The 24,430-nt window shown below is 38.2% G+C and overlaps 1 protein-coding gene across 1 annotated transcript in view; it reads right to left on the reverse strand.

The window, feature by feature from the left end:
- The window catches only part of LOC133551321 (ribosomal protein S6 kinase alpha-4-like), a 39,487-nt gene extending 22,903 nt beyond the window's left edge, over positions 1 to 16,584 (reverse strand). The window contains 3 exon segments of the mRNA XM_061897911.1: positions 781 to 848; positions 9,838 to 9,909; positions 15,753 to 16,584. Of these exon segments, the coding sequence (XP_061753895.1) occupies positions 781 to 848; positions 9,838 to 9,909; positions 15,753 to 15,831 (219 nt within the window). The 5' untranslated portion in view covers positions 15,832 to 16,584.
- Positions 16,585 to 24,430: the final 7,846 nt, after the last annotated feature.

Here is a 24,430-nt window from a genome sequence, read left to right on the forward strand (position 1 = left end):
CAGAGCCACCTCTTAAAAAATTTAGATGGTGGGGTTGGGCCTACATCAGTACAAGTTGCTCGTAAAAAAGAAAAACACCTGCTGTCGTGTTGGAATTTCGATGGTTGCTTTTTAAAAAAAATGGATTCTGGAGGGCTCTGAATGCTCTCTAAATATAGTAAGATGGTCGATAAGTTGGCGACACTGATCTATGCTACTATGTCTTTCTATTTTTTTAGCAGACTAGGTGCTTATGAGTTATGTTGAGAAGCAGTTATGATGCCTACTAGCTACAATCAGACAGCTCCATTACAATGTGTATATGAGCGAGGGAGAGCAGGTAGTGACAAATCTATTCTAAATATATTATCAGCAGGCCATCACAAATAAATAAATGGGTTGTACTTGTATAGCGCTTTTCTACCTTCAAGGTACTCAAAGCGCTTTGACACTACTTCCACATTTACCCATTCACACACACATTCACACACTGATGGAGGCAGCTGCCATGCAAGGCGCCAACCAGCACCCATCAGGAGCAAGGGTGAAGTGTCTTGCTCAGGACACAACGGACATGACGAGGTTGGTACTAGGTGGGATTTGAACCAGGACCCCTCGGGTTGCGCACGGCCACTGTCCCACTGCGCCATGAGTGTATGGGTAACAGTACAAATCATGTATAAAACTTACAGTGATTCTTAGGATTCTTCATATATTTAGGGAATGAAAACTAAATTTTAGATATCACTAGGTAATAAAAAGTCATAATAACCTCAATAACCATCTAATGTTAAGGCTTACCTTCATTGCATAGAGTTGGCCTGCATCATGACCGCTGTTCTTTCTCACCAAAAACACTTTTCCATAAGCTGGAGAAAGATAAGCACAAGTGTCTAACATTAAGTTAACTCTAAAACGTAGGCAATTTAGAAAAAAAAATGATACGCAATCAGATTGTATTTAGATGGGCACGTTTGACCACAGTGAAACATAGACAAGGAGAAACAGGTTTCAAATTAGCATCCATCATGTAAATATAATGCTACATCCTACAGCGAACACAAAAATTAAAACGAACAGCAATTACTACTATTACTACGAAGAGAAATATTGATAACAGCTATGTGAACTCAAACACGTAAGCTGTGCAACATATTACAAAACAAGTGCAGTAAAGCATGCTAAAAAAACGACCGCTTTTTGGCACCTTGTTTAAAAATAGAAAATAGTTCAGTTATTAGATTCTACTGGTGGTGGTAGTTTGCTTATGTATAGGGTTGCTAAATCTCCCATATTAGCCAGGACATCTCGAATTCTAGGCTAAACCGGTTTGTCTCATAAAGGACCTCAATTGTCCCATAAATTGACTGTTAGCTCTTTTAAATACAGCAGACCACTTTCTACAAATCCTAGATTTGTAGAATGGTATAAAACTGTGTCTAAAATGAAATGGTCCAAAAGATCCCCTTTTATTACCCTGCTAATAACTTTCATGTGTCCCTTTGCGTTGAAAAAGGTGGATATGGGTGGGTCGAGTTTAAGTGTAAATCAGCTCTTATATTTAAAATATACATAAATTAACTCTTAAATCACTCACACTGTACACAGAACAAATGAAAGGCATTCAAAAAGACAACCCCCACTAACTATTTTTGGATATAACTCTTTTTTACTTGTTTTTATTGTTTTTTTTTACATATCCTTGAAAGTATTTACATTATATTTTCACTAATTCCAATGTATTCAAATAAACTTTCATCCAACACACTGTAGTGACCAAATTAATGGGTTGTTAAAAGGAGATTTGCTCCAGAACTAGTTGCAGCACGTTTTAGCTGCGTGCGCCTGAGGCTGACACTGCAATGTGTGCTCACTGCCTTGAGTTAGATAGCTCACACAGTTCTACAACTACACCAAGTATAATAAAGTAACACTATGTTTTGGTTAACTGTGTAGCCTTAATTATGTCTCCAAAGCAGCAGTTTTCCATGACTGTAAAAATGAACGTCATTAAAAGCTAAGAGAGGACAAAATGTCCAACGACATTAGCCGTGAACGTGTTACCTATTTCTTGACCATTGTCATTGACCCTCATTAAAGATGGAGTATCAATATACATGAGGCTAGAGCGGTCATTGATTCCTTACTGTTACAAGAGATGAGAAGAGAATATGAGGTTATCATTCCTGACTAGCCTGGGACAATATTTTATGAAGGTAGGAAAGCAGGAAAGACAACAGAGTTTAAGAAGATATTTGTGAAGGTCATGTGGTTGGCTTTGCAGCCCTTGATGACAAGGTTGGATTTAAATATTGTCTCAGAAAACGAGCTCATATAAGGAGGTGTTATTTTTTTAATTGTTGTGTAACTCTTGTTCAACCCTTTTTCACCAAGCACCACCTCAGAAAACACAGAAAACAAGTACCACCTTAATGACCAACATTACAATAGCTTACTGTAGTAGGCCTAAATATTGATTAAAACATGGTGGAGCTTTTAGTTAACAAATATATGTACCGGTAATAGTTTTGGCCGCTAACAATACACACAGTTTGCTAAACGCTGTGTTTGAATTTTTAATTAGGTGCTTATTTGGCATACCACTACATGGAGCCTGTGCCACAGTTTGAGATTCTCTGTTCTAAAATATTTTATGTAAATACTATGGTTTGATTTTGCTTACATTTTTATCATAAACTTTCCATAAGTTAAAGGCATGTGCTCATGCTTTGACAGTGAGATCCCTATTTTGAATTTGGCACAATAGAAACAATGTAGTTTCTGGATAATGTTCATGTTAAACAATTTTACTGTACAATGTTCCACACAAACAGTTTAACAATACAAAAATGAATAACACTAAAATGTATATTAAATGTAAAAAAAAACCCATACAAAATAGGACATGTCTGTGCACCTTTCTTTGCAAAAGGCTAACTGGAATGGGTGTCACAGCCAAATTGTGTTTTCTTTAAGGTTGACATGACGTTACACAATAAAGGAGTAAGGATTAAAAGGGAACTTGCACACTTTCTGTATTTCGGTCTGAAACAGATTAGAGCAGGGGTCACCAACCTTTTTGAAACCAAGATCTACTTCTTGGGTACTGATTAATACGAAGGGCTACCAGTTTGATATACACTTAAATAAATTGCCAGAAATAGCCAATTTGCTCAATTTACCTTTAACTCTGTTTTATTAATATCAATGATATCTATCTTTGGGAAACACTGATCATCTTAATGATTTCTCACAATAAATAAATAAAGAAACAGATAAATATCAATATGCAACACTTTTTTTTATATTTTCTCTAAGTGCACATTTTTCAAATTGAACATTTTCAAATGATCACTTCTAAGACAGTCTTGTGAAATCACAATATCCCATTTTAACTAGCTAGCCACTAACATTTTTTAATAAATCATGAATTACTTTGCACCATGTTTGTACAAATAATAAATCATGTAAAATACAAAATTCAACTCTCAGCTTTTTAAATAAATCATGTCACACTTTGAACTGGACACCAAATCTGTTATCGGTTTCTTTGTCAGTTAGTGGGAAGCCTGGCATTGCATGCTTTTAACTAGTGTGTTGTACTTTGGTGTGTAACTTAGCACTGCAACTCTGAGTGAGTCTTGCAGATGTGCATTAGTGAGGCGTGTTCTGTGTTTGTTCTTGATGATGTTCATGTCAAAAAAGGCTGATTCACAAAGATAAGTAGAACCGAACAGGCTTGCAACCTTCATAGCTGCTGCGCATACACCACTGTACTTTTCTGTGTCAACAAGGCACCAAATGTTTGGTGCAGCCTGGTGGGCTTTAAATTTTAAATTGTCAGGAAAGAAGAGGAAGGAATATAAGAGGTAAAAAGGTATATGTGTTCAAAAATCCTAAAATCATTTTTAAGGTTATATTTTTTCTCTAAAATTGTCTTTCTGAAAGTTATAAGAAGCAAAGTAAAAATATGAATGAATTTATTTAATCAAGTGAAGACCAAGTCTTTAAAATATTTTCTTTGATTTTCAAATTCTATTTGAGTTTTGTCTCTCTTAGAATTAAAAATGTTGAGCAAAGCGAGACCAGCTTGCTAGTAAATCTGGTCCTTATGGGCTACCTGGTGCCCGCGGGCACCGCGTTGGTGACCCCTGGATTAGAGTATCAATATAGGCCTACATTATTTTAACACCACCTTGGTATGTGCACCTATCCCTTATTTTGTAGTGAGAAAGTTAACCACTCTGTGTCATCTTACTGTTAATTTGCTGATTGATGGTTAAAGGGTTATTTCTTTTATAACACTGTGAGTCGACCTTATGTTGTGTAATGACATCAGGCCTTTTTTCCGATCCACTCTCTGCTCAAACAACGTTCGGCAAGCTTGAGTGACTCTCCTCTTGCTGAAATCAACAAGGTCCATCCATCCATCCATTTTCTACCGCTTATTCCATTTGGGGTCGCGGTGGGGTGCTGGTGCCTATCTCAGCTACAATCAGGCGGAAGGCGGGGTACACCCTGGACAAGTCGCCATCTCATCGCAGGGCCAACACAGATAGACAGACAACATTCACACTCACATTCACACACTAGGGCCAATTTAGTGTTGCCAATCAACCTATCCCCAGGTGCATGTCTTTGGAGGTGGGAGGAAGCCGGAGTACCCGGAGGGAACCCACGCACTCGAGGGGAGTACATGCAAACTCCACACAGAAAGATCCCGAGCCCGGGATTGAACCCAGGACTACTCAGGACCTTCGTATTGTGAGGCAGACGCACCAACCCCTTTTCCACCGTGCTGCCTATCGACAAGCTCAAAATATACAATTTATAAATTTTACTTTATAAATATATAACGAGTGGTAATAACTTAAAGGGGTTGGTTGCATTACGCAAACCCAACTTTACTTACCTGTTGATGTCTGTTTTTGTGTATTTGGGATCTCCATTTCTCCCAAAAATATTAAATCAAACCATGGAGGCATGGCTCTTGCCAAACGAGCCATTTGAAATTTGAAACTTTAGTGACATATTTTGCCTTGGTTACGCCAGCAAATATCTCCATATATGGTAGATGTTTACCCAAAGAGTTTTGTGCAAATCCGCCATTTTTATACAGTTGTGTTCCAAAGTTGCAGTTAATAAGTTTCCCCTTTTTTTCTCTCTTGTTGTGGGACAATCTGGCTCGTACATGTATACCCACGCTAAAAATCATCCACTCTTTCCATTTCTAATAAAATGTAATGTATAGTTCTGACTTATAAATGCCTGTAGACTTAACATGGAAATGCTATAAACTACAACATAGCTGCTGGGGAGAAGACACAGTTGAGGGATGCTTTTGGCCTGTAGGGGGTTTCGGTACATAAATCAGACCCCCTATAAAACGGTGTATTCTGAAGAGACAGTCAGAAAGCGGCTTGAAGATGGTCTGTAAAACAAATCTATGCGAACATTTGACCAACGCACCACCATTATATGTTATGTAAACCACAAGGAAGTGTATTCCATCCATCCATTTTCTACAGCTTGTCCCTTTTGCATCTGCAGCTGCATTCAGGCGGAAGGCAGGGTACACCCTGGACAAGTCGCCAACGCATCGCAGGGCCAACACAGATAGACACACAACATTCACACTCACATTCACACACTATGGACCATTTAGTGTTACCAATCAACCTATCCCCAGGTGCAAGTCTTTGGAGGTGGGCGGAAGCCGGAGTACCCGGAGGGAACCCACGCAGTCACGAGGATAACATGAAAACTCCACACAGATAGATTCCGAGTGTATTAAATGTAGAAAAAAATCAAAATAGGAACCTTTTAAAGCTTAACACACACTGTGGCTAAGGGTTGATATGGCTGGTAATTAGGGTTATAACCTTTGGTCTACTGACAGGTGCAACCCACCGTCATTACTGATGGACAGAGGCCTATATATATATATATATATCTTGATTGGATTATCCAGAGAATAGTGCTCGATACCGTGGTAGAGCGCAATGTGTAGGTGTGGGAAAAAAATCACAAGACTACTTCATCTGATGAAGTAGTCTTGTGATTTTTTCCCACACCTACACACATATATATATATATATATATATATATATATATATATATATATATATATATATATATATATATATATATCCATCCATCCATCCCTTTCTACCGCTTATTCCCTTTTAGGGGTCGCGGGGGGCACTGGTGCCTATCTCAGCTACAATCGGGCGGAAGGCGGGGTACACCCTGGACAAGTCGCCACCTCATCGCAGGGCCAACACAGATAGACAGACAACATTCACACTCACATTCAAACACTAGGGCCAATTTAGTCTTGCCAATCAACCTATCCCCAGGTGCATGTCTTTGGAAGTGGGAGGAAGCCGGAGTACCCGGAGGGAACCCACGCATTCACGGGGAGAACATGCAAACTCCACACAGAAAGATCCCGAGCCTGGATTTGAACCTAGGACTGCAGGACCTTCGTATTGTGAGGCAGACGCACTAACCCCTCTGCCACCGTGAAGCCTATATATATATATATATATATATATATATATATATATATATATATATATATATATATATATATATGTATATATATATATATATATGTATATATATATATATATATATATATATATATATATATATATATATATATATATGTATATATATATATATATATATATGTATATATATATATATTTATGTATATATATATATATATATATATATATATATATATATATATATATATATATATATATATATGTATATATATATATATATATATATATATATATATATATATACATATATATGTATATATATATATATATATATATATATATATATATATATATATATATATATATATAATTACATAGATAGATATCTATCTATGTATATATATATAAATATATATATATATATATACAGTTACATAGATATATATATATATATATATATATAGTTACATAGATATATATATATAGATAGATAGATAGATAGATAGATAGATAGATAGATAGATAGATAGATAGATAGATAGATAGATAGATAGATAGATAGATAGATAGATAGATAGATGGATGGATGGATGGATGGATGGATGGATGGATGGATGGATGGATGGATGGATGGATGGATGGATGGATGGATGGATGGATGGATGGATGGATGGATGGATGGATGGATGGATGGATGGATGGATGGATGGATGGATGGATGGATGGATGGATGGATGGATGGATGGATGGATGGATGGATGGATGGATGGATGGATGGATGGATGGATGGATGGATGGATGGATGGATGGATGGATGGATGGATGGATGGATGGATATACAAACCCTGTTTCCATATGAGTTGGGTAATTGTGTTAGATGTAAATAAAAACGGAATACAATGATTTGCAAATCATTTTCAACCCATATTTAGTTGAATATGCTACAAAGACAACATATTTGATGTTCAAACTGATAAGCAGCTTCCATGAAATGCTAAGTAATTCACAAACAAGGATGGAGTGAGGGTCACCACTTTGTAAACAAATTGTCGAACAGTTTTAGAACCACATTTCTCAACGAGCTATTGCAAGGAATTTAGGGAATTTACCATTTTACGGACCTTTGATCCCTCAGGTGGTACTGCATTAAAAACCGACATCAGTGTGTAAATGATATCACCACATGGGCTCAGGAACACTTCATAAAACCACTGTCAATAACTAAAGTTGGTCGCTACATCTGTAAGTGCAAGTTAAAACTCTACTATTCAAAGCCAAACCCATTTATCAACAATATCCTGAAACGCCGCCGGCTCGGCTGGGCCTGAGCTCACCTAAGATGGACTGATGCAAAGTGGAAAGGTGTTCTGTGGTCTGACGAGTCCACATTTCAATTTATATTTGGAAACAGAGGACGTGGTGTCCTCCAGAACAAAGAGGAAAATAACCATTCGGATTGTAACAGGCGCAAAGTTCAAAAGCCAGCATCTGTGATGGCATGGGGGTGTATAAGTGCCCAAGGCATGGGTAAATTACACATCTGTGAAGGTACCATTAATGCTGAAAGGTCTATACAGGTTTTGGAGCAACATATGTTGTCATCCAAGCAACATTATAATGGACGCCCCTGCTTATTTCAGCAAGAAAAGTGTTACAACAGCGTGGCTTCGTAAAAAAAGAGTGCGGGTACTTTCCTGGCCCGCCTACAGTCCAAACCTGTCTCCCATCGAAAATGTGTGGCGCATTATGAAGCGTAAAATACGACAGCGGAGACCCCGGACTGTTGAACGACCGAAGCTCTACATAAAACAAGAATGGGAAAGAATTCCACTTTCAAAGCTTCAACAATTAGTTTCCGCAGTTCCCAAACATTTATTGAGTGTTTTTAAAAGAAAAGGTGATGTAACACAGTGGTGAACATGTCCTTTCCCAACTACTTTGGCACGTGTTGCAGCCATGAAATTCTAAGTTAATTATTATTTGCAAAAAAAAAATAAAGTTTAGGAGTTTGAACATCAAATATCTTGTCTTTGTAGTGCATTCAATTGAATATGGGTTGAAAAGGATTTGCAAATCATTGTATTCCATTTATATTTACATTTAACAAAATTTCCCAACTCATATGGAAACGGGGTTTGTATCATTCCTTTAAATATAAGAATGAGTTAGAGCAGGGGTGCCCATTACGTCAATCGCGATCGACTGGTCGATCTCGGAGGGTGTGTCAGTCGATCTCAAGACAGGCATTAAAAAATATACATAAAAATGAGCAATCATCAATCATACCAAGACTTCACTTTCGTCAGTTGTTTGACATTCTCGGCACCCGAGGATCTTGTGAGATGACGCTGGCTGCTGCAAGCTCATATTTAAGAAAAAAATCACTAACAGGGCGGACGCAGAGAAACACATTTTGTTTCTAGAGACTCCGTACATACTGTCAAAACTCTAAAGACCGACTGCACAGTTCCTGTCTTCACCATAAAAGACCTGTTTCATCCTGCCTGTGCTAACAAAATAAGAGTCTCAGAGAGCTAGCGTGCACAAGCTAGCAAGCTGCGGAGTTTGATGCCAATGTATTTCTCCCCCGCCCTCAGCGACCGCTTTCTCACTTGCTTGCCCACCCGCACTCTCACTGACGTCACTCACCTGCTGCCAGACATTAAAGGGCCACACACATATGCTACTCTCATAACAAAGTGTTTAAAAACGAGTATGCAAGTTGGACAAATGAGATGCCAAATCCAACCACTTTCATGTGGTATTGGACAGAAAGGAGGACTTTTTTTTTCCTCCATTTGAAAATGCGGACGTTATCAGCACCACTGTCTAATTCCAATCAATGCAAGTCATCAGAATAAAATACACCAACTTATATTCTTGTCTTCATGAAAGAAAGGAATCTATGTGAGTTAAACATGCTTGTATTATCATTAAACACCATTAACTTGTTAACAAAAATGTCTCTTTCATAAATAAATAAATATAAATCATAAATAGGAATGAGGTAGATCTCCTCGACTTGGTCAATTGAAACGTAGCTCGCCTGCAGAAAAAGTGTGAGCGCCCCTGAGTTAGAGTATGTATCATAATAAACATTACAACAGAAGTTACAGTAGAAACTTTGAAAGACAGTGTCCAAACACCGCGATGCACACTGGTGAGAAATGGGAGCATTTTACGACCAAAAATTTAACCAATGCCTACTGCTCCAAAAAACAAAAGCATATAAGAACAACGAGGTAACATGGGATTGTTGTGTGTTAGCTGTTTCATATTTGGTTACTCATCAAAATAACTGTTTAATTAATGTCAGCTGAAAATATATCATCATATTTTTTACCTCCAGTGCCCAACACTTTGAGGAGCTCAAAGTTCTCCATGCCAACCTTTTCAGGGTGTCCAGTGAGGTTAGCTGGTGGCAGAAAGGAAAAAAATACAGTCAGTAGTAGTAGATTAAACATTTATTTTTGTAAACATGGCAAACTTTGAAGAGATACCAACTGGGTGACTGACATTACATGCGAAGAATGGCAATAATAAAAAAAGAAATATCATTCATGGTTAATAATTTATCACACTGGACCTTCAGTTGCTGTTAATAACTAATCAATAACTAATAATTAAAGAAAAAGATTAAATATTTTGGCCCATACAAAAATACTCAAATACAGTTTAAAAAATGTACTGTAGCATGTGTATTGTGCACAAAATGATAATAAATAATAAATAGTGTTTGGCAAAAAATGCACCACCGTGAATGCAATTAAAAATAACACACAATGACTAGGGATGTGCCGATTAAAGGCATCAGCGGATTTTTGTGATCAGCCATTGCCGATTCTTGTCTTTTAATGCCGATCACAAACACCGATCCTGGCGGATTGACACACACCTGGGCAAATTACAGCACGTTAAGATATTCAATCCAGCCCACCGGACACTTGCAAAAAAATGTTTTAGACCTTAACATCAAAACTGTAGCTGCTAATATGATGTGCAGAGCGTTTTTCAAATTACTGTACGTCTTGAACCATAGAAAGTATTTCCGTGGTTGGAATCTGTGCTTTTGAGTGATATACAAGTTTTTGCGGTAATCCACGTCACAGCAGCTCAGACAAGGCACCAAGCAGAGTGGGTGGGTGTTTCTTTAGAGAGCGGCTAGCCTGAAATGTCAGAGACAGACGCAGAAACAGATTATTCTCACAAAGTTCTGCAGAAAAGTGATATTATATCAGATGATAGGTGTTTTTTTTACCCTTTACGTTCATAATTTGCCGTGTTGTTTGCATTTTTGTTGTGTTAAATATCTATACAGTACATTTTAGGGATGTAACGGTAAATGGTATAATGATAAACCGTGGTAAAATTAAAGACGGTTGGAAAAACTGTTTAAATGATCAATTACCGTCCATCCATCCAACCATTTTCTACCGGTTGTCCCTTTTGGGAACGCGGGGGGTGATGGAGTCTGTCTCAGCTGCAGGTGGTAGGGGGATACACCCTGGACAAGTAGCCACCTCATCACAAGGCCAACACAGATAGACAGACAACACTCACATTCACACGTAAGGCCCAATTTAGTGTTGCCAATCAACCTATCCCCTGGTGCATGTCTTTGGAGGTGGGAATAAGCCGCAGTAGCCAGACGGAAACCACGAAAAACCCATCCATCCATCCATTTTCTACCGCTTATTCCCTTTAGGGTCGCGGGGGGCACTGGTGCCTATCTCAGCTACAATCGGGCTGAAGGCGAGGTACACCCTGGAAAAGTCGCCACCTCATCACAGGGCCAACACAGATAGACAGCCAACATTCACACTCACATTCACACACTAGGGCCAATTTAGTGTTGCCAATCAACCTATCCCCAGGTGCATGTCTTTGGAAGTGGGAGGAAGCCGGAGTACCCGGAGGGAACCCACGCATTCACGGGGAGGACATGCGAACTCCATACAGAAAGATCGCGAGCCCGGGATTGAACCCTGACTACTCAGGACCTTCGTATTGTGAGGCAGACGCACTAACCCCTCTGACCATGAAAAAACATTATTTATGAATGCATTTAGGCGACAATGTTTACTTTCTGAAAACTAAAAGGTCCGCAGCGCCAGCGCATGCACACTAAAGCCGTTTTGCTCGCGAAAACATGGCAGCGACTACGCAGACTTTGATTTGAAAATCTTCCTTCGGAATTTACGGAGCCGATCGCTTCGTTTCACTTAATTTCAACCGCTTCTACTTCTGTGGAGTCCCTGTGTGCGTTTAAGAGCGCAATGCTGTTGGAGGACAAAAATATATGATATTGCGGTTTCATTTTCAACGTGCAAGTTACCAGGCAGCAGATAATGTGTCAGGAACGTTGCCACAACTTGTTGAGTTTGTTTACTGAGATGCTCACTTGTCCTTTAATTTAACTGCTAACTTTGTTAGTGTTCCAATAACATTACTACTAGCTAAAATCTTTTGTCATTTCATCGAATTGAAGGTGTGGCGACCTATTTTATTTTGTAGTAGTAGTGACTTCCTTGTTCATTTAAAATATGGTCAACTTCCTTTTTCTTTTTTTTTCACGACGTCAATGCCACATTTCAGGATCAATTTTAAGGTTCCTCCTATGGTTTAGAAATGTTTTTTATGGTATTGGGCCTTCTTATCTTTCAGATTTGCTTTTACCCTTTGAACTTTACCGGGCCCTGAGATACCCAGGCACTCATTTCCTAATTATTCCCAAAGTCAGGACACAAAGTCACAAGGATGGCATCTTTCCACCATTACGGCCCCCGTCTATGGAACAGCTTGTCGGAAGAACTCAGGGCTGCGAAGAACTTTCATGTTTTTAAGAGCAGGCTTAAGATCCACCTTTTTGATTTGGCTTTTACCTGATATTAATTATTTTATTGAAGTCATTTGTATTTTACTTTTTATCCTGTTATGCAATATTTTGTTTAGTTGTATGTATGTATTTACTGTATATATTTTATATTTTTATTTTTTTCCTATTAATCTTTATAGGTCTTACTTGTATTTTATTCTTTATCTCTACACATGGTTCTTACTATTTTACCAGTTTTTATTGTTTTTATTTTCCAACATTCCTCAAATGAGCCATCTGCCTCAGGGGTTATCGGCCGAGCTTGTGGTGGCACTTTTGTGTCAGCATCCTGGTGGCCATGGTCTGATGACCTCCTGGTGCAGATGGCTCTTGTGATAGTGTTTACTCACATGTCCCTTCTGTACCCATAGAGGCGCATACATGTGTGTGTGTGTGTGTGTGTGTGTGTGTGTGTGTGTGTGTGTGTGTGTGTGTGTGTGTGTGTGTGTGTGTGTGTGTGTGTGTGTGTGTGTGTGTGTGTGTGTGTGTGTGTGTTTGGTATTTGTGTTCGTATGTACTGTATGTAATAATGGGGGATATGGGTCACCGGTAGGGCTGGGCGATATATCGATATACGCGATATATGGCGGGTTTGTCTCTGTGCGATATAGAAAATGGCTATATTGTGATATTAGGGTATAAGTTCTCACGCAGTTGCTTTTGGCCGCAGGCATTACACTACAGGCTATTCCCACTCCTTCTTGTGTCTCCTTTTTACAGACAGTAAGCGCACAAACTTACACACTTCACATACTGTCACTTCATACGTCACATAGGTATAAGCCCTCACAGAGTAGAGAGGTAGCAGACTGGGTAACGATAGCTGTGATGCTAGCGAAGCCGTGCGAGTGGTTATACAAGAGAAAGAAGGTGCGAATGAAGGAAAAATTAATTCCCAAGAAAAACAGCAGGGGGTCCATCGTCAGGCGGTGGTTCGGCTTCAAGCGGGAAGATGTCGAATGGACAACTTTAATTTGTCAAATGTGGGGCACAAGCGTTGCTACCAAAAGTAGCATCATTTGAAAAGTCACCTGCTAATAACTTTAATAAATACAGTTTCGGTTAATTGACTTAGTTGTGATTTCCTTCTCTGCATCAAAGTTTAAAATGAGAATATATTAATGCAGTATGAAGAAGAATGTTTTAATGTAGACACATAGAATCTTCATACTGCTGTGATTATATGTATCAAGTGTTAATTCAAGGCTAAGGCAATATATCGAGATATATATCATGTATCGCGATATGGCCTAAAAATATCGAGATATTAAAAAAAGGCCATATCACCCAGCCCTAGTCCCCGGGGTTTTGATTGATTGATTGATACTTTTATTAGTAGATTGCACAGTACAGTACATATTCCGTACAATTGACCACTAAATGGTAACACCCGAATAAGTTTTTCAACTTGTTTAAGTCGGGGTCCACGTTAATCAATTCATGGTATTGTTTTTAAATTTGTAAAGCACTTTGCGTTACATTTGTTTTATATATAAAAAGTGCTTTATAAGTAAAGCTTAATGATTGATTTGATTGGGGCCTTTTCACATTTACACTGGAGTCTGATAAAGTTCACAATTTACTAGTAGTATAAACAGTCAGCTGGAAAAATTTAGATTGCGAAAAAAATCTAATTTGGGCCACTTTGGCCTGCAGTGGAAATGTAGTCAATAATGATTTGGCAGGCCAGAGTTGGCCTCAGGGCTTTGAGTTTGACATTTGTGCCCTAAATTATTTTGGGTTACATGGATTACACACAAGAACAACACATTGCAAACCACTTGCTATCCTAAGAGCCTTGCTCGATGAGACATGTATTCTTAAAGGCAGTGCAAACATCACAACAAACATGTATTCCTGGAGGAAATGTACACATCTCCGGCCTCAAGTTAGGCACTGGAAATGTCCAGACATGACAGGAAGAGTGCTGTTGTCTAAAGCAGTGGTTCTCAAATGGGGGTACGCGTACCCCTGGGGGTACTTGAAGGTATGTCAAGGGGTACGTGAGATCTTTTTTTAAATATTCTAAAAATAGCAACAATTCAAAAATTCCTTTATAAATATATTTATTGAATAATACTTCAAGAAAATATGAAAGTAAGTTCATGAAGTGTGAAAAGAAATGCAACAATGCAATATTCAGTGTTGACAGCTACATTTTTTTGTGGACATGTTCCATAAATATTGATGTTAAAGATTTCTTTTTTGTGAAGAAATGTTTAGAATTAAGTTCATGAATCCAGATGTAGCTCTATTTTAATCCCCAAAAAGGGCACTTTAAGTTGATGATTACTGCTATGTGTAGAAATCTTTATTTATAATTTAATTACTTGTTTATTTTTCAACAAGTTTTTAGTTGTTTTTATATCTTTTTTTCCACATAGTTCAAGAAAGACCACTACGAATGAGCAATATTTTGCAGTGTTACACAATTTAATAAATCAGAAACTGATGACATAGTGCCGAATTTTACTTCTGTATCTCTTTTTTTTTCAACCAAAAATGCTTTGCTCTGATTAGGGGGTACTTGAATTAAAAAAAAAGTTCACAGGGGGCACATCACTGAAAAAAGGTTGTGAACCACTGGTCTAAAGCAGTGGTTCTCAAATGGGGGTACGTGTACCCCTGGGGGTACTTGAAGGTATGCCAAAGGGTACATGAGATTTTTTTTTTAATATTCTAAAAATAGCAAAAATTCAAAAATCCTTTATAAATATGTTTATTGAATAATACTTCAACAAAATATGAAAGTAAGTTCATAAAGTGTGCAAAGAAATGCAATATTGCAATATTCAGTGTTGACAGCTAGATTTTTTGTGGACATGTTCCATAAATATTGATGTTACAGATTTCTTTTTTTGTGAAGAAATGTTTAGACTTAAGTTCATGAATCCAGATGGATCTCTATTACAATCCCCAAAGAGGGCTTTTTAAGTTGATGAATACTTCTATGTGTAGAAATCTTTATTTATAATTGAAGCACTTGTTTATTTTTCAACAAGTTTTTAGTTATTTTTATATCTTTTTTTCCACATAGTTTAAGAAATACCACTACAAATGAGCAATATTTTGCAGTGTTACACAATTTAATAAATCAGAAACTGATGACATAGTGCTGTATTTTACTTCTGTATCTCTTTTTTTCAACCAAATATGCTTTGCTCTGATTAGGGGGTACTTGAATTAAAAAAAAGTTCGCAGGGGGTACATCACTAATAAAAGGTTGAGAATCACTGGTCTAAAGAATACCAGAAGAAGCCACAGAGCAGACTGACACAGTTAAACACTTTAGGATTGTGTCACGCTGACCTATATCTCTTACACAGCCCATGACAACAACGAGGGAATGAAAACAGTGGTTGATACTCCGCACTCTTACTCACCATTCGTGATTTGATGCTTGACGGTCCAGGCTCTTTCATGCGTTTGCGCATCCGAGTCATCACTGCTATCCCCCGACATAACGCGACAATTATCTCTCTATACAAACTATCTGGTAATAATTCTATAACACTATCTACGATATTGCAATCCGCGCAGCTATTGCAAAGCTATGGTAGCTGTTGTGTGTATAGTACAGATTAGGGAATCCAGCAGACAGATGTGCATAAACAATGGCGATACCTTGCTATTAATCCCAGTGTTTGACATCCTGCGGTTGTTTTTTTCGTCGAGGAACAAAATATCGAATTATGACGAATGGCAGTTGAGGACAAAACCAACCTGCTTGTGTGTCACACTGGACTCTAGCACAGTGTTAGCATTAGTTGCTCAAAAAGTTGTCAATAAATATTCACTTGCCGTGACGTTAGCTTAGACCGAGATTGTTCAAAACGTGGTTTGGCGTGTATAGCTGGCTCGGAATCGTAATCGCCCGGATTTGAGAAGCAACTCCAAGACAAGCAGCTTTTGTAGGAAACAGACAAGATGATATCTAAGCTAGCGATGCTGTTGTTGTCCGTCAAACTTTGTAGCGTTAGCCGGGGCTAATGTCTTGTTGATAAAGAACCTCCTCGGATTCTGGCGATAAAGGCCATGTTAGGCGGTGGCTCCTCTTCTTCTTCTTGCTGCCTCCGCTAAAGCAACGTTCGTGTTTCCTACATGTCTAAATCCCATAAAAAATCAACACATCACTTGACTCCTCGCTAGCAGCTAATAGCAGGATGCTTTCGACACAACCTGGGCGACGCTCGTCACGTGACTACTACAGTTGGGTCGTTCGCGAACGATCCGGTTATTGCACGTCAAACAATGTCTCCTGGTGTAGTTTTTTTCTCTCTCGTCTTTTGTTTATGTTACATTCGCATTCGATTTGGCAAATGGTGATGCCATACGTGTAAACATCTCAGAAATATTTCTAAAGTGAGAAATCAGGATATAAAATATGTATTTTCTTTTGACAGTCATAGTAACATATTGACATTTTAAAAAAGAAATACTTTTTTTGTTTAAATTATTGTAAATATAACTAATAACATTGCTATATTACTTACAATAAGCATACAACAAAACCAATAACCTGCCAATAGAAATGGCAGATTATTTTTCTTATTTTGAGAACTATATCTCAGATTTTAGTTCTAAGCAAATTGGTCTCACCGTAAGTGCCTGGTTAGAATATATATATATATATATATATATATATATATATATATATATATATATATATATATATATATATATATATAGATAGATAGATAGATAGATAGATAGATAGATAGATAGATAGATAGATAGATAGATAGATGGATAGATAGATAGATACACACACACGTATATACATACAAACCCCGTTTCCATATGATTTCGGAAATTGTGTTAGATGTAAATATAAACATAATACAATGATTTGCGAATCATTTTCAACCCATATTCAGTTGAATATGCTACAAAGACAACATATTTGATGTTCAAACTGATAAACATTTTTTTTTTTTACAAATAATCATTAACTTTAGAATTTGATGCCAGCAACACGTGACAAAGAAGTTGGGAAAGGTGGCAATAAATACTGATAAAGTTGAGGAATGCTCATCAAACACTTATATGGAACATCCCACAGGTGTGCAGGCTAATTGGGAACAGGTGGGTGCCATGATTGGGTATAAAAGCAGCTTCCATGAAATGCTAAATAATTCACAAACAAGGATGGGGTGAGGGTCACCACTTTGTAAGCAAATTGTCGAACAGTTTTAGAACAACATCTCTCAACGAGCTATTGCAAGGAATTTAGGAATTTTACCATCTACGGTCCGTAAAATCATTAAAAAGTTCAGAGAATCTGGAGAAATCACTGCACGTATTTTTTTTTTCCAAGATGGCGCCGCTGTAGTGGCTGCTGTTGGCAGGACTCTGTGCTCGTGTCATCTTTTTGTGTTTCCCTCTTGTTTTCATGTGTTATTTTATATATATATATATATATATATATATATATATATATATATATATATATATATATATATATATATATATATATATATATATATATATATATATATATATATATATATATATATATATATATATATATATATATATATATATATATATATATATATATATATATATATTGTTTTTTGTCTTTTGGTCCGGGACCCTTTGGGACTGTGTGACAAGAGGTGGCACTTTCGTGACCTCTGCTGTGCTTTTTTGTGGACTTCTAGATCTGTCTCCCGGGAGCCTTTTGGCCATGGGGACCAGCTGCTGGGTCTTTGCTACACCAGAGTCAGTTTGGAGGGACTGGAGGAGATGTGGATGAAGAGACAGGGCTGTGGAGCTGGCGCTGAGCGCCGGGATGGACAAGCTTCACAGTGTCTTGGCTGAATGAGCAGGTATCAGACACCTCAGTCTCCTTGGACGTATCCTCGCTCATCCATGCGGACTGTACACTGGTCGAGAGTGGAGTCGGCTCTCTTGGTTGCTTTGTTGGGTCTGCTCCTGTCTCTGGCCATGATCTCTCCACCCCGGCAGACGACGGCGTGGAACACCGCAGAGGCCACCACACTGTATATGTTTATTTTATTTTTATTCATAGCTGTATGTAAAAGTGGCTGGTTGAATCAGCTCCACTACTTTAATGTCTTTCATGTCCTTTGTGTTCTTTGATGTTTGATGTTTCCCTCTTACACACACGTAAGAGGTATGTGTACTATGGCTATGAGTTGTTTTTTTCCCTTGGCCTCAGTCTGGAACCCCTCTCCAGGGGCCCAGGCTTAGACGGATTATTTTTTATTTTATTATATTTTATTTTATTTTAATCTTTTATTTTAATCTTTTATTTTTTCTCCCATTCCCCCCAAATTGTTTACCTGTATCTCACCTTTTTTGTAAGGGACGCCGGAAGTTGGCAGACCCGTCAGCGATCCTGTTCTGTCTCCCTGTAATGTTTGTCTGATCTTGAATGGGATTGTGCTGAAAATTTTAATTTCCCCTCGGGGATTAATAAAGTATGTCTGATTCTGAATATGATTCTGATGATATTACAGACTTTTGATCCCTTAGGCGGTACTGCATCAAAAACCGACATCAGTGTGTAAAGGATATCACCACATGGGCTCAGGAACACCTCAGAAAACCACTGTCAGTAACTACAGTTGGTCGCTACATCTGTAAGTGCAAGTTAATACTCTACTATGCAAAGCCAAACCCATTTATCAACAAAATCCTGACACGCCGCCGGCTTGGCTGGGCCCGAGCTCACCTAAGATGGACTGATGCAAAGTGGAAAGGTGTTCTGTGGTCTGACGAGTCTACATTTCAAATTATATTTGGAAACAGAGGACGTGGTGTCCTCCAGAACAAAGAGGAAAATAACCGTTCGGATTGTTACAGGCGCAAAGTTCAAAAGCAAGCATCTGTGATGGTATGGGGGTGTATTAGTGAACCAAGGCATCTGTGAAGGCACCATTAATGCTGAAAGGTCATACAGGTTTTGGAACAACATATGTTGTCATCCAAGCAACGTTATCATGGACGCCGCTGCTTATTTCAGCAAGAAAAGTGTCACAACAGCGTGGCTTCGTAAAAAGAAAGTGCGGGTACTTTCCTGGCCCGTCCAGACCTGTCTCCCATCCCATCGAAAATGTGTGGCGCATTATGAAGCGTAGAATAGGACAGCGGAGACCCCGGACTGTTGAACGACTGAAGCTCTACATAAAACAAGAATGGGAAATAATTCCACTTTCAAAGCTTCAACAATTAGTTTCCTCAGTTCTCAAACGTTTATTGAGTGTTGTTAAAAGAAAAGGTGATGTAACACAGTGGTGAACATGCCCTTTCCCAACTACTTTGGCACGTGTTGCAGCAATTAAATTCCATGTTAATTGTTTGCAAAAAATATAAAGTTTATGGGTTTGAACATCAAATATCTTGTCTTTGCAGTGCATTCAATTGAATATGGGTTGAAAAGGATTTGCAAATCATTGTATTCCATTTATATTTACAGCCAACACAATTTCCCAACTCATATGGAAACGGTGTTTGTACATATATATATATATATATATATATATATACACATATATATACATATGTATATATATATACATATATATATACATATATATATATATATATATATATATATATGAATGATAAATGATAAATGGGTTGTACTTGTATAGCGCTTTTCTACCTTCAAGGTACACAAAGCGCTTTGACACTACTTCCACATTTACCCATTCACACACACATTCACACACTGATGGAGGGAGCTGCCATGCAAGGCGCCAACCAGCACCCATCAGGAGCAAGGGTGAAGTGTCTTGCTCAGGACACAACGGACGTGACAAAGTTGGTACTAGGTGGGATTTGAACTAGGGACCCTCGGGTTGCGCACGGCCACTCTCCCACTGCGCCACGCCGTCCCTATACATATATATATATATATATATATATATATATATATATATATATATATATATATATATATATATATATATATATATATATATATATATATATATATATATATATATATATATATATATATATATATATATATATATATATATATATATATATATATATATATATATATATATATATATATATAAAACCCCCGCGATAGAGTTATTGGAGCACAAACCTGTTGCTCACAAAAAAATTCATGAAGTTTGATTCTTTTATGAATTTATTATACCTCTACTGAAAATGTGACCAAATCTGCTGGGTCAAAAGTATACAAAGAGCAATGCTAGTATTTGGTTACATGTCCATTGGCAAGTTTCACTGCAATAAGGCGCTTTTGGTAGCCATCCATAAGCTTCTGACAAGCTTCTGGTTGAATTTTTGACCATTCCTCTTGAAAAAATTGGTGCAGTTCAGCTAAATTTGTCGGTTTTCTGACATGGACTTGTTTCTTCAGCATTGTCCACGCGTTTAAGTCAGGATTTTGGGACAGCCATTCTAAAACCTTGATTCTAGCCTGATTTAGCCATTAATTTAACACTTTTGGTGTGTGTTTGGGGTCATTGTCCTGTTGGAACACCCAACTGCGCCCAAGACCCAACTTCTGGGCTGATGATTTTAGATTGTCATGAAGAATTTGGAGGTAATCTTCCTTTTTCATTGTCCCTTTTACTCTCTGTAAAGCACCAGATCCATTGGAAGCTAAACAGGCCCATAGCATAATACCATACAATCATGCTAGACGGTATGAATGGTGTTCATGGGATTAATGGCCTCACCTTTTTTCCTCCTAACATATTGGTGAATATTGTAACTAAACAGCTCAATTTTTGTTTCATCTAACATCACATGGACAAATACAAGACCTTTTGGAAGAAAGTTCTGTTGTGTATATGTTCATATACACTTGTGTATATATATATATATATATATATATATATATATATATATATATATATATATATATATATATATATAGTAATTATTTGTCACATCGGTCCAATATTTTATATATATTTTTTATTTCCAAAAAAGTGCTCATACTCATGATAAATACAGTACATATTAGACTTTCAGGTCCATCCGGGACTGGGCTGAAGAAAAGGAACCTTTTATGTCCCCAATTGCTATGATGAATTGTAGAATTATTCATGGCTTTCTATTGTTGTAAACATACTCAGGATTGATTGAACTAATAACGCATTTATTTTTTCAACCGCGGCCAAAAATAACAAAAGACAAACCTTACTGTGAGGACGACATGCTTTTACTCAGATAAGCTGTCAGAGGTTCACATCTTCGGGTAAATCAATTCAAACTTTAAGTTTAAACTCATAATACATAAACCCCCGACTAATTTTGAGCAAATAAATAAAGTCATATAAAAACATTTGATGTACTTATATTTTTTTTACATTACAAATTAATTTCACACATACTTTGGTAATACATAAATTTATCCGAGGAGCTGTTGGAACTTGGAAGCCCAAAGGGAATCGAGCAAAAAGAATCATCTCTCTTTGAGGAGCTGAAATTCACTTCATAAGTGACTACTAAAATGTGGGCGGATCCACAGTGGCTGTCAGATCAGAAATCATAGCAAATAGGACATTAATAAGTGGTAATAACACATGCTTTAGCATTGACATCTCAAATCACTTGTTGGTGCTTTGTGATACATTATATTAATATTTACTGCATCCCAAGGTGTTATGTTGATTATAAGTTGATTTGTTTGACCATGTAGCCATCAATTTATCACATCGCTTATCCTCTTTAAAAATGTCCCTTACGACATACTTGCTAACCCTCCCGGATTTTCCGGGAGACTCCCGAAATTCAGCGCCTCTCCTGAAAACCTCCCGGGACAAATTTTCTCCCGAAAATCAGGCGGAGCTGGAGGCCATGCCCCCTCCAGCTCAATGCGGACCTGAGTGAGGACAACCTGTTTTCACGTCCACTTTCCTACAATATAAACAGCGTGTCTGCCCAATGACGTTATAACTGTAGAATGATGAGGGCGAGTTGTTGGTTTCTTATGTGGGTTTATTGTTAGGCAGTTTTATTAACGTCCTCCCAGCTCAATTACAACACACAACAACAGCAGTCACCTTTTCGTCTACCGGTCCGTAAAGCAGTTTGTCTGCCGTAAACAGCAATGTTGTGACACTACTAAACAGGACAATACTGCCATCTACTGTACATGCATTTGTGACTATAACATCTACGGCTTTTAAAAAGTGCAGTGCACAACTGCCCACACAACAAGGAGACGAAGCAGAAGAACGAGGAAGATACTGCCGTGGCGACGCCGACGACGAGTATGTGTACGAAATACGCTTTTAAGTTCCAAGCAGCAGCTGCGATGGGACCTGGATAGCCTCCGGGAAGAAGTAGTGGACTACCAAGTGCTTGGCAGGGAAAATCTTCTTCAGGAAGCAAAGATTGACCGATTTTGGGCCATGCTAGGGAGAGATGGAAGATTCCAGACTCTAGTGCATTTGATGAAAGCACCTTTGTGCGTGCCACACAGCAATGCATCATCAGAGATGGTGTTCAGCAAGGTTAGAAAAATAGTCACAGAGAATAGAACAAGGATGGACAATTCAACGCTTAACTCAATGAGTAGATGAGTGTTATGTGTGTGTAAATGTGTAAATAAACGAACACTGAAATTCAAGTATTTCATATATATATATATATATACACACACACACACACATATATATATATGTCAAGAAAACAAGTATTTGAACACCATGCTATTTTGCAAGTTCTCCCACTTAGAAATCATTGAGGGGTCTGAAATTTTCACGGTAGGTGCATGTCTACTGTATGAGAGAAAAGCCAAAAGAAAAATCCAAAAATCACAATCCATGATTTTTTAACAATTTATTCGTGTGATACAGCTGAAAATAAGTATTTGAACACCTGTCCATCAGCTAGAATTCTGACCCTCAAAGACCTGTTAGTCCGCCTTTAAAAGTCCTCCTCCACTCCACTGTATTATCCTGAGACGCACATGTGTGAGGTCGTTAGCTGCATAAAGACACCTGTCCACCCCATACAATCAGTAAGACCTAAACATTCAGCATGGCTAAGAGCAAAGAGCTGTCCAAAGACAACAGAGACAAAATTGTACAGCTCCACAAGGATGGAAAGGGCTGCGGCGAAATTGCCAAGCAGCTTGGTGAAAAATGGTCTACTGTTGGAGCAATCATTATAAAATGGAAGAAGCTAAACATGACGGTCAATCTCAATCGGAGTGGAGCCCCATGCAAGATATCACCTCGTGGGGTCTCAATGATGCTAAGAAAGGTGAGGAATCAGCCCAGGACTACACGGCAGTACTTGGTTAATGAGCTGAAAAGAGCTGGGACCACTGTTTCCATGGTCACTGTTGGTAATACACTAAGACATCATGGTTTGAAATCATGCATGGCACGGACGGTTCTCCTGCTTAAACCAGCACATGTTAAGGCCGGCCTTGTTTGTCAATGACCATTTGGATGATCCAGAGGAGTCATGGGATAATGTTTTGTGGACAGATGAGACCAAAATTGACCTTTTTGGTCATAACTCCACTATGCGTGTTTGGAGGAGGAAGAATGATGCGTACCATCCCAAGAACACCATCCCTACTGTGAAGCATGGGCGTGGTAGCATCATGCTTTGGGGATGTTTTTCTGCTCATGGGATAGGACGACTGTACTGTATTAAGGAGAGGATGACTGCAGCCATGTATTGTGAGATTTTGGCCCAAAACCTTCTTCCCTCAGTCAGATCATTGAAGATGAGTCGTGGCTGGATCTTCCAAGATGACAATGACCCAAAGCACACAGCCAGGAAAACCAAGATGTGGCTTCGTAAGAACCATATCAAGGTTCTAGAGTGGCCTAGCCAGTTTCCAGACCTAAATCCAATTGAAAATCTTTGGAGGGAGCTGAAAGTCTGTTACTCAGCGACAGCCCAGAAACCTGACTGACCTAGAGAAGATCTGTGTGGAGGAGTGGGCCAAAAGCCCTCCTGCAATCTGTGCAAACCTGCTGAAGAACTACAGGAAACATTTGACCTCTGTAATTGCAAACAATGGCTACTTTACCAAATATTAATGTTGGTGTTCAAATACTTATTTTCAGTTTCATCATACAAA

The sequence above is a fragment of the Nerophis ophidion genome, linkage group LG04 (assembly GCF_033978795.1).
Source record: "Nerophis ophidion isolate RoL-2023_Sa linkage group LG04, RoL_Noph_v1.0, whole genome shotgun sequence".
In the NCBI taxonomy this organism is placed as follows: Eukaryota; Metazoa; Chordata; class Actinopteri; order Syngnathiformes; family Syngnathidae; genus Nerophis; species Nerophis ophidion.